Here is a 12,169-nt window from a genome sequence, read left to right as displayed (position 1 = left end):
TGATCATAAAAGCGGTCATGTTCAAGATCATGTTTGGGTAAAAAACTAATAGCCTATCTAACCGGGATTTTAAAGTTTTTAAAGATGTAAATGCGTTCAGATATGTGCTTTGATATCGAATGAAAGAATGAGGAAATGAAACGGTGAAACGGTGTGTCAGACCGCCTCAGGCTCCGCAGGAGGGGAGGGGTTAGAGAGAAACTGACGGTTTTTCAACTTATCGTGTGAACCTTCACAGCATCAGTTGCCGGAGTTACTGATCTAGGGATTATCTGATCTCGCTCTCTGAAACGGAAAATCCAGAGTTTCCCTCATCTCAGGCTTAACATACTCAGAATTTTCACTAATCCCGCTTTCTGAAACGGGGCCCAGGTCATATACACTGAGAATGAACAAGGGATCTTGTGTTCAGCAGTTTAACTTTTGAGGTAAAAAATATTTGCTTCTGGATTTTTCAGAGTAAATGTCATTTTTGGATGTTTAACCAACAATTGAAGTTTTATGTGGAAAAATATAACACACAAACACACACAAACATTATTCTTCTTATTCCAAGCAGCTGCTTTCAACAGCAAAGAGTAGTTGACATTTGCAGTGCCAACATTTCCTCTGTAAATTCAACCTGTTAGAGGTGAGTTTACACAAATGCCTGCATTACCTTGCATGGTCTGATGACAGCCTCTCCCTCTATGTCCTCCAGTGCCACCCTACCTTTGCATCTGTGTCCGCTCTTATGTAAGAGCAAATGACATAACACTTAGAAGATCAGAGCACTGTGGAACAGAACACAGCTGGCAACAGCCATCACCTGAGGATGGTGTTTTTTGCTTTTGGCCCTTAAAGGAAACAGTGTGATGCTTGCAGGTGAACGTGATGGTGGAGTAGTGTTTTGACAAAAATAGTGTGTGCATTTAAAAAACACCAGGTATGGCAGTACAGAGGCGGAAAGACTATTTGACAAAATGCCAGTGTGAAATGGAGTCCCAGTCTGGGAGAGGGAGGTAGAGGCAACTGCCAAAAGCCAAACACCCTCTAGAGAAAAAAAAAAGAGGGAGGGTTGGAGGGTGAGCGACAGAGAAAGACAAACACTTTCCTAATATAGCTCGAGGAGCCTTGACACCAGACCTGGACAGGATATACTGACTTTCACCCAGCAGAAAATCCAGGAGAAGCTTCCTGGTTTTCTAAATGTCTTGTCTTCCCTGCAGCATCTTTATATGGTAACCAGGGAGTGAGGACGGTCCAGGAATTTCTGCGGTAAGGACGCCTGTCTTCTATTTGTTCTCATCTCCCATCAGACTTACAGAGCCACACAGCACATTGCTACAACTCATTCTAACACAGCTGCTAGCAAATGCAGTTATGAATGGATATTTTGATACAAGTGATTCAAAGTGAAAATGATCTGACTTCAGTAGATTGAATCATTTCATTTTAAGGTTGGAATTATTCAAGGTTTGAGTTTTAGTTTTACTGAAACTGAACTGGCCTTCAACCCAATTCTAGTTGTAGTTAAATCCTAATTTCAGATTTCACTTTCAACTGTCATTTGAAGATGTTTATTTCTGCAAAAACCTGTGAAACTCTTGACACCTCCTGCCTCCAGTCTTTAACCTACTTATAGAGTGGATCAGTATGTCTACATTATTGCTAATTTGAGTTTAATGGTTGGGTTAGGCACTAGGTTTGACTCAAGTTTATGTTCTGACACAAAGAAATTTCTAAGAGACGAACATCTGCTGTGTTGGAAGAAGCATTTCCTATGCCAAAAGAACAAATGTCAACCCTGTGATGGGACCTAGGAGGAGATTCTTTCAGAACGCAGTCAGGCGTTTCAGGTTTCTGCTTGTATACGACTGTAAGATGGCTTTTAAAAGGCTGTTGTGCTGTGATGTTTCATGTATACTACAGAAAGCTATCAGCAGCAAATTCTATGAAGCCCATATCACAAAACACTATAATGGTTAACACCTTCTCCTGATTATGGTGTTATGTTCATAATTCTGTTTAACATGAAAGTTTTTAATTTTAGTTTTTGGATTTAATTCAAACAGACCATATTTTAAGATAATATTGAGCTATTTGTCTGGCTGGGGATTAAAACGGTTGATAGAAGAGTGTGTTTGTGTGTGAGTGAGAGTGTGTGTAAGAGAGAGAGAGAGAGCGAAAGTGAGAGAGAGAGAGATTACATAATGTTTAAAGCAGACACTGAGCTGTTATAAAGGCAGTAACTATAATCTGAGTTGATGACTGTAGAAAATGGGCATAGTGATTAGAAGAAATTTCACTAACTGTTAGGTAAAGTGTTATAGATATATAGTGTTAAAATGACATAATACTCATTGTTTTTAATCATCTCTGACCTTTTTTGAGTGAATAAATGTTCTGTGGTCAATTTAAATACTATTAATAGGTCATTTAGTACTGCAATGTGACTTTGACTGACTCATGATGTGATAAAAGCCTCTGGACCGGAACAGATAGTTAGACAGGTAAGGCATATTTACAATGCAAATAAGCTTCACCTCCCGCCTCTGCACAGCACACAGCACAGTTTGCATAGAAAGCGAAAGGTTCAGAGGAATTTTATTACAATGCTTGACAGCTGTACAGAAAATATGAATCAGCTAAGAGCAGAGGACATAAGTATAAATGGGCAGCAGGTCAGACAGGGTTCTGATCAACAACACCCAGAGCAAAATGTGAGTACACACCAGCTGTTATTCACTACATGTATGCATTTATTTCTGTTATCTAGTGAATGAATATTTCTCTTAATTCAAATCACAGTTTTGAAATTTGACATATTGAACAATGTGTTTATACATGTGGCCTCTTTGAGAAATACACCGAAGATAGGAGGCTGACTTTGGGGATTAAGTTGTGAAATATTAAGCTTATCAGATTGTATGCTTGTCAAATGTATCACTTGCTTGTTTTGTTAAAATTCAATAAATATAATGTTCAAAAAAAAAAAAAGATAGGAGGCTGTAGTGCTTTTCGACAATACAGGATGTGTTAGAGTGCCCAAATAAGGTCAAGTCAGTTAAAATGGGTTATAATAAGAAATCATTCAGACATTTCATTATTAAATGATAAACAACAATTTAACAAGTCTAACAAATGTTACTCAATCAGGAAAAAATTTGGTACTCTGGTAAGTATTTGCGGTGTGTGTTCATGGTGCAGCAGTAAGGCTCACTGATGGGTTTTAATTGATTCTGGACAACAGTGGAGCTTTATGGCTCAGAGGAAGCAGAGACATCTGACTGTAAGACACACAGGACCTGTAGAAGTAGATACATTCACTACTGGTTTGAGTGTGCACATGGGTTTTGATAATAAAAATAAACAGAAAGGCCTTTGATCATGAGATACATAAGGCAGATCAATTCAATTTTATTTATATAGTGCCAAATCACAACAACAGTTATCTCAGACTTTTTTCATAGAGCAGGGCCCCGTTTCAGAAAGCAGGATTAGTGAAAATTCTGAGTATGTTAAGCCTGAGATGAGAGAAACTCTGGGTTTTCTGTTTCAGAGAGCGAGATCAGATAAACCCTAGATCAGTAACTCCGGCAACTGATGCTGAGGATAAGTTGGAAAACCGTCAATTTCTCTCTAACTCCTCCCCTCTTGTGGAGCCTGAGGCGGCTCTCTGACACATATCTGAACGCATTTACATCTTTAAAAACTTTAAAATCATGGTTGGATAGGCTATTCGTTTTTCATCCAAACGTGATCTTGAACATGACCAATTTTATAATCAATTTGTCATGTAAGGACAGATATCCGCACATTGTGGATTTATCCTCAGCACAGAATAAAATTTATGTCCGTCTTTAGGTAGGGTAACATGGGGTAAGACCCCCACAGTAATTCTAACAAAATTAATAGGCTCACTGTGACTTTACTATCACAGGTTCATGACTGTGTCTTATGTTTGATCTATACCTATTTTCATAATCAGGTAGCCGATTGCAACCTTTTTCCCTTATTAAATAGCTTATTAAATATAGCCTTCCTATTTAAAATGAATGTAATGGGCTGTAGGAGAATTCCAGGACTTTATCATTTATTAAAGAAATTCCAGTCTGGTAAATGATGAATTAGCAACGCTGTATACAAAGTACTAATGTTAGCGTATTGATCCTTCCTCCACTCCTGCGTTTTAGAGCCAATCATGGTCTGCGATGGCACACATTCATATTTCTAGCTCCACCCGATTAAAATGGAGGCTCTGCCTTTATTTACCCGTTGACATGGTGAATCGTAGTATCGGAGCTCCATTGATGATAGCTCTTTTTCATCTCCACACACACGCTTCCTTCAGGCTCAACATACTCAGAGTTGATTGAACTAATTCTGATCAGCTGTTCTGGAACCGAAAATTCAGAGTTTCCCATCTCAGGCTCAATCCACTCAGAGCTCAGGGATAAGCTCAGAGTTTGTTAAACCTGCTTTCTGAAACACGGCCCAGGTCTAGAACGTACTCTGTGATGTTATTTACAGAAACCCAACAATTCCCACCAAGAGCAAGCACTAGGCGACAGTCTTTTCCTTTGCCTCTGTTGCCTAGTGCCTACAGTCACAGTCTGTTGTCTTGTATCCAGTCTTCTTCGTGTGTGCATTTTGATTTGGTCCTGTCTGTTTGTGTCTTGTGGAATTTGTCAGTGTTCTGTTATCTGTCTATTTTATCCACTCTGTTATTAGTTCGGTCCCTGTTTGTTTTGTTGCTAACGCCTTGCGTTTAGACTCCCTGTTACTGTCCTGTTTAGTTTAGACTTTAGCAGTTGGTACATGTTTTCTGTTTTGGGTTTTGTTCCTTGTCTTGTGTTTTCTGTTTAGCCTTGTTTATTCCATGGTTCATTTGCATGTTCATGTTTTGCTCACTTAGCATCTGTGCTGTCTCTGATCTTAGGTTTAGTCCTGCATTTTAGTTCTGTGGCTTACTTAATGTCCTTGTATTTACTTCTAGTTCTGTGTTTGCATTATTTTGGCTTTGTCTGCTCTGTGTTCTGTTTAATCCTGGCTTCAGTCTGTTTTCCCTGTTGGTTGTAGTTTATTTGTGATCTGTCTGCTTGTGTCTCGATTAGTTTGTTATTTATATTATTCTGATCTGTTATGTCTTATTTTAATGTGGTCTGTGTTTTGTGTTCAGTAACGTGGGTTCTGGCTGTTACTCCAGAATCCCTCTGCCTGCCTGTCTTGTTAGTCCTGATCCCTCTCACCTGTGTTGCTCCCTCCTGCTCGTTAGTCCCTAGTGTTAAATGTTTGCTGTTTCTGTTCAGTCTCTGTCTAGTTATTGTTGTGTTTGGAGTGTTCTGCCTGTCTCTGTGTTGCCTGATCCGCTGTTTAGACGTTTTACACCCGAACTGCATGTAAGCCTGAGTTTTTGTGTTTTTGGATTAAAACCTGTGCACCTTCAGTCAACTCTCCAGTGTCTTGCGTCTGGGCTCTCTCCTGTTTGCACTTCATCTAAAAATCGTGACAGTACTCTGTTCTGTGCAATGCCTCATTGGCCCGTCTTCTTTTGGCAGTGTGATGGACATACTCAACTTGTGGAATGATGACCCAGAGGAGGTTCTCTTGGACCTGGGCTTTGGTTGTGATGAACCTGACCTCTCTGGGCGCATCCCGGCACGATTCATCAATCATCAGTCTCAGGCCAGAGGAATAAACCTCCAGGTCTTTCTAGAGACCCAGAAGAACCGTCTGGACTTGGAAAACCCAGATGTCAGCAGTAAGTCTAAGTTTTAGTGCTATGACCAGTGGTGTACAAGTGTAGCAAAGCATTCCAACAAGTGATGCATGTATGCCAATGTTGAATTGTATCATGTTATCCTAGCACTGGCATCATACATTCTGTTTATCCTTTCTTGTTCTACAACCCTTTGGAAGCTGGCTGCAGGGAATTGCTCCCATTCAGTCACAAGAGCCTTGGTCCAGCATTGATGTTGGATGATCACAGTCAGCGTTCCAGTTCATCCCAAAGCTGTTAGATGGTGTTGAGGTCAGGATCTGTGCAGGCCAGTCGAGGTCTTCCACACTAAACTGGGAATGGCATTTCTTTATGGATCTTGTTTTATACTGTACACAGGGGCACTGTCATGTTGAACTTGGAAAGGGTCACACACAAACTGCTGACACAAAGTTAGGGGAACGCTGTTGTCCGGGCGGCTGTGGCTCAGGGGGTAGAGCAGGGTAGAGTGGGTTGCCTGTTAATCGAAAGACTGGCGGTTCAATCCCTGGCTCCTCCAGGCTGCATGTCGAAGTGTCCCTGGGCAAGATACTGAACCCCGAATTGCCCCTGTTGGCTGTTCCACCAGTGTATGAATTAGAGTTGGGCCGATAGATGATGCCATCGTGCAATGGCTGACAGACATCAAGACGTTGAGCCGGAATCGTGACTGTAAAACCCCCCAGCCAAAAAAACAAACTCAAATTTTAACATTATGAAAGCAGGTTTTATTGACCACCAACATTCTTATTGTTTTTAAATATCCTTTGCACCTGCCTTGGAATTCTCTTCTCCCCGCACTCTCTCTCCCCCCGATCTGCCACATTTTCTCCATCAGCAGTAGCCTATGTTTTATAAAGTCGCCCAAAAGACTGAGAACTCATCTTTTTTCTATATTTGTCGGCTTATTAATGACGTAGGCTATCAAACAACTGAAACCAACATCTGCACCCTGTGTTCACTGATGCTTTACCCTGCAGTAAAATATCCACCACGACTTGTAACGTAAGTTAATAGTCTACCAATTTTCTTTACCAAGTGAAGTCTGTGCGAGAACACATGCACATAAGATGACTGCTGCCACCTGCGTGCGTGCGCGCACCCGATGACATGATTCCATCTCGATGTTTCATTGTAGACCTCGCCCAAGCCTAGTATGAATTTGTGTGAATGTTAGTTTCTTTTTGAGCACACTAGGCTCAGTGTATGAATATGTATGAATGGTGAATGCAATGTAGAAAGACAAGAAAGGCGCTTTACAAATATTTCCTTTTAGTGGAACTAAGAAGTCCAGACCAGGGGAAAAAAACGTCATAATAGAAGTTATCTCACTGCACTTTTCATACATTTTAATGGGTCTCATTTATAAAACTGTGCGTATAATCCTCACTAAAATTGTACGTACGCCCAAAAGCCAAAAATGGCTTTATAAAACCGTGCGTACACACACTTCTAAGTTATGTTTCCTTTATAAATCACAATCAACTTGAAATGTGACACATGTGAGGGAGCTGACCCTTCAAACGCTCATAGTGGCCTATAAATGGTCAGTGAAATGCCCCTCAGTAACATTAATACGTACTGACTGTATAAAGAAAAGGATGCAAATTCTGACAGAAAAGCTACAAAACGAAATTTGACCCAGGCACTAATTTGGACTCCCCGGTTTGAACAGAGATTAAACCAAATGCATCCCACCTGTATTTAAACATTTATTTAGGCTACACAAACAGTCCACTCACTCACTGATGAGCTAAAAGAAATATGACTTGTTGTAGGCTAAATGACATAAGCTGAAAGATTTACTTAATAAAATGGTGTTATATTTTCCATAACATGTTTTTACAAGCAGTGCACCAAAACCACACGCTGGCACACAGCGAACATGTGATAACAATAGGCTATACGAAATTATTGACTCGTATTTGCTCGACTGACACATTGAAATCGGCATCAGTTTAAATATAGCCTAATTTATCCTCCTGTTCACCTTATTTATGAGAATAAATTGCACTGCATGCAAGTATTAATATCATTCCCGATTAAACTGTACAACATATTTGAGGCATTCTCTTGAAGAAACAGATTCCTACCCTTTTGTGTTTATTATCCTCAATCATGGTTCTTTTTGTATGCGCTGGAAATTATCTAGGGTTTTTTTTATTGTGCACTTCAGGAAAATCAACCAAATGTTTGTTTTTTCAGAAAGGCTTTAAGCCTATGATACTCGGAGGTACTATTTCAATTTATGTCATACAATAGTAGGCCTATTCATTTCAGTTTCCTTCTGCCATGTGAGTTGCCATTTCTCCTCTTTAATAATAATAATGTCATACTTTTATTGTCACATACATGTTGCGAAATTCATCCTCTGCATTTAACCCATCCCTCAAGGGAGCAATGGGCAGCACCCGGGGACCAACTCCAGATCTTTACCAGTGTCTGGTCAATAACACTGACAGGAGAACCTAACATGTTTTGTTGGTGGGGTAACCGGAGCACCCGGACAACCGGGGTTTGAGCCGCGACCTTCTTGCTGTGAGGCCACAGTGCTATCCATAAGTTCATCTTTGTACTACCTGACCAAACCACAGAGCAATAATCTAAATGTGACTACTTTCTGCAAAACATGTTTAGTTAGATATGGAGTTAAAAACAAAGAACACCTTTTAACTACAGATATTTCTCCCCATCTTTTGCACTACATCATCATATGTCTTGACTACGACAAATTACAGTCTAAGGTTACCCCAAGAAGCTTTGTTTCCTGTACCTGCTCTACACCAACATTGTTAAGTCCCAAATCCAACATGGGCCTTGTATTTAGTGAATGTTTAGTTACAAATAAAAAGCTTTTGGTCTTGGCTTTATTCAGGTGCAATTTATTATCAGTAATCCAGTTAAATACCATCTACAACTCGTTGTTGAGAGCTGCAGTAATTCTTTCAACAGCGGACATAAAATTTTACATCATCCGCATACATAGACACAGAAGCTCTACAGACCAGTGGAGATCATTTGTAAAGAGTGAGAAAAGCATTGGTCCTAGTGATGACCCTTGCGGGATCCCACATGTTACAAGCCTTACCTTTGAGAAGCTTCCATTGAAATACACCTTCTGTGTTCTATCTGTTAAGTAGCTCTCTACCCATGCTAATGCAGATAACATTAATGCAGATAACATTTGAGTGTCCCTAGTAGCAAGCTATGGTCAATATCAAAGGCAGCACTAAAATCTAATAGTGCTGCTCCGACAATATTTTGTTGATAAATGTATTTTAACCAATTATCTGTCATCACAGCTGTACAGGTTGAATGTCCTTCTCTATACGCATGCTGGTATTTGCTTAACAATTTATTCATAGTGAAATAACCTTGTTCTTGTTAAATGCTTCAATCCAAGATGGGGTTAAACTGCTCTTTCTGCCCATGATATCATTTAAGGTGCTCCAGAACTTTTTCCCCATCATGTTTTATATAATTAATCCTGTATTCATAGTACAATTTCCTCTTTTTTCTATTCAAATTAGTGACATGGTTGCTCAATTTACAATGTATTTGCCAGATAAGAATCCAGACCCCTTTGCCACTCCTCTTGCATCATCTCTTTGACCCATGTATCCTTTTAATTCATCATCATCCCAAGGAGCCCTAGCAGCTCTAACAGTCAGCCTCCTAACATGCATGCAACATGCATGCTTATCCAAAACTGGGGCCAGTAATTCCATGGATACATTAAGTGCACTATCTGGGATATTTCTATCATCCACATATGAATCACAACAAAAACCATTCATTCTTTTATAGACAATCTTTGGCCCCACCTTTGGAACTTTAGTCTTCCTGAATAAACCCACCAGATTGTGGTCACTAAAGCCGATGGGAATTATTATGGCTTTAGAACAGAGTTCAGTAACATTAGTGTAAATATGATCTATACAAGTGGATGATAAAAGTCCTGTTTCATAGATACGTACCCTGGTTGGCTGGTTAATAACCTGAACCAGATTACAGGCCCTGGTTATAGTAAGAATTTTCTTCTTCAGCTAACATTTTGTTGCAAGAAAATCTATGTTAAGGTCTCCCAGGACATAAATTTCTTATTTTCATCACATGCTCGCTCAAACATTTCTCCCAGATTGTCAAGATACTGATTGCCAGACCCTGGTGGCCTATAACCGCATTCCATCAGAATAGGTTTTAAAAGTGGTTGGTGAACCTGTAACCATAACATTTCAACATCACATAACATTCGATCTTATCTGATTTTATTTGGGATGTGGCTCTGAATATAAATGGCAACTCCTCCCCCATAAATATCCCTATCCCTTCTATAGATATTATATTCCTGTATCTCTATTATAGCATCATCAAACATATTGTCTAAATGAGTTTCAGAAATAGCTTGAATATGAATATTATGAGATGTTAGCAAGTTACTGATGTCTTGAATTTTGTTTCTTAAGCTACATATGTTTATATGACCTTTTTTTTTTTTTTTAGCCCTTTCTTGGGAAATGTTGACATTAATATGGTGTCTGAAAATTAGCACACATTCTGTCCAGAATATGTGTGTATGTGAGTGCTCACTCAAACCCACATTCTTAGTTGACCTTTCCATTTGGACCCGTCGTCCTCTGGGAGAGAGGACCATAAGTCTGTCATGGCAAATGTAGGCAATGTTTCCCTTTGCTCGTTCAACCTTCTTGCGCGGAACTAATTCTCTTTGTTTTATCGTTATGGCTTCAGAGTAGTCCTCATTAAAGTAAATACTCGTAACTTTTCAGTTTGTTTGCTCTGGTCATCACAACTGCCTTGTCTTTCCATCTTAAAAACTTGACCACGATCGATCTGTGTAGGGTTCCTGCCCTTGTAAGATCACCCATACGATGGGCATGTTCCACTTCAATCTGTTCTTTATACATTTCTAACTTTTCAACTAGAATGTGGCGGACCTTGTTCTCAGTTTCTTCTCCCCTCTCATGTTGCAATTTAGGAATGCTGTTGATAATCTTTCCTGTTTGTCTATTTTCCCATCCAGTAATGGCGCCGATTCACACACTTTGTTTATGTCCTCTCGTGCTTCTCGGCACATTTTAACAATCTCATCACTGTTCTTCTCCTGATTATCCACCTGCACTTGTGTGTAGTCCAAACTCTGTTTGTATTCTGTGACGTCCTTTAACAGATCATCAACTCACTTGTTTGTTGTTTCCATAAAGAGTTGAAGAAACGTTATAAAGTTTTTTTTCCTGGAGATCCATCATGTAAGATTTTCTGTATTTCCAACATTTCTGTTTCAACATTCACAGTAACATATTCCTCCTCAACAGCAGACGCTTTCTTTGGAGGAGCCATCTTGATATTGATGTTTTTATTATTTTGAAAGTCCGTTGCTCACTGGCTCTGAAGACACATACAGTCAAACCATGGGTCACAGGAGGTGTGGGCTGTTGACCAACCTGCAAATCACCCACCCAAACTAGCAGCGGACAGAGGCTTCAGCAGTCTATGCTGGATGCAGCATGTGGGAGAAGTGGATAAACAAAAGCAAGACAAGCGATCAAATGCCATAGCGAAGTGGATAGCTACACACTGCATGCTGATCAGTATTGGAGAAGATGCTGGTCTGAGGAACGTTAAAAAAAACCGTTGAAATCACAACGTAGTCGCTTGGCTCCGCGGGGTTGATATTTGCTCTGGTGAACAGGAGACAGGTGCTCCGCAAGTAAACGGCAGACGCTCTACCATGGCAACGGCTTCTGTGTGCTACACAGCTGTAGCATTTTTAACTTAAGTTAAAATTACAGGCTAACGTTACATAACTTGACCTGATAGGCCTACATCTAGTTTTCTCTGCCATGCGAATTCCCTCCTGTTGATGTCCTATTTAGTAAACAATAGATTGGTCCCGACGCAAAGAAACAAAGTGTCATCACCACCTTCAGTTTAACTGAAAATGCATTACTGTGTACAGTCAGTGATGAGATGACGTCCCTAACCAACTCGCTTACAAGGATTATGCCTGCGCTGTCCGACCCCGTCTTATTAACTGTGTGTCATCAAATAATTCATAAACTATATTCCTCTCCTGAAAGATTCATGTCTCTGTCTTCACAGTGCCATCACAAGCCCTACTGGCAACTCCTAACCACCTGAGAGACCTCTCGAGCTGTCTTAAATAACTGGGAGAGTAAGAGTGATTCTTAGCATTAAGAAATTTGATAACTTTAGAGGAAGATGAGGAGAGAAGAGTTCAGTCTAGGCCTCCAGCAGCCATACCTCCTTTTTTTCCCCCATTAAAAATGCATCTGGCCAGGATTTCTAAATCACCTAAAATATCCAGGATTCAGCTTTTGCTTTTTACAGTCAGCATTCATTGTGTGCGGTTTTGCATTACTTTGGACTTGTTCTTGCCTTCTTCCACGC

The 12,169-nt window shown here is 40.0% G+C and overlaps 1 protein-coding gene across 3 annotated transcripts in view; it reads left to right on the top strand.

Moving 5' to 3' along the window:
- Positions 1-914: 914 nt before the first annotated feature.
- Positions 915-12,169, top strand: part of itprid1 (ITPR interacting domain containing 1) — a 96,777-nt gene continuing 85,522 nt past the window's right edge. For 2 of the 3 annotated variants that reach the window (XM_038722506.1, XM_038722496.1), the window contains exons 1-2: positions 915-1,257; positions 5,541-5,743. In XM_038722506.1, coding sequence (XP_038578434.1) covers positions 5,545-5,743 — 199 coding nt within the window. In that variant the 5' untranslated portion in view covers positions 915-1,257; positions 5,541-5,544. The remainder of the gene's footprint in view (positions 1,258-5,540; positions 5,744-12,169) is intronic. The other variant, XM_038722514.1, reaches the window with a different exon arrangement.

The sequence above is a fragment of the Micropterus salmoides genome, unplaced genomic scaffold (assembly GCF_014851395.1).
Source record: "Micropterus salmoides isolate LMB-PRFRI ecotype aquatic unplaced genomic scaffold, ASM1485139v1 Ms_hic_scaffold_1, whole genome shotgun sequence".
Lineage (NCBI taxonomy): Eukaryota > Metazoa > Chordata > Actinopteri > Centrarchiformes > Centrarchidae > Micropterus > Micropterus salmoides.
Note: the sequence above shows the minus strand (reverse complement) of the source record. Positions and strands in the feature narration are given on the sequence as shown.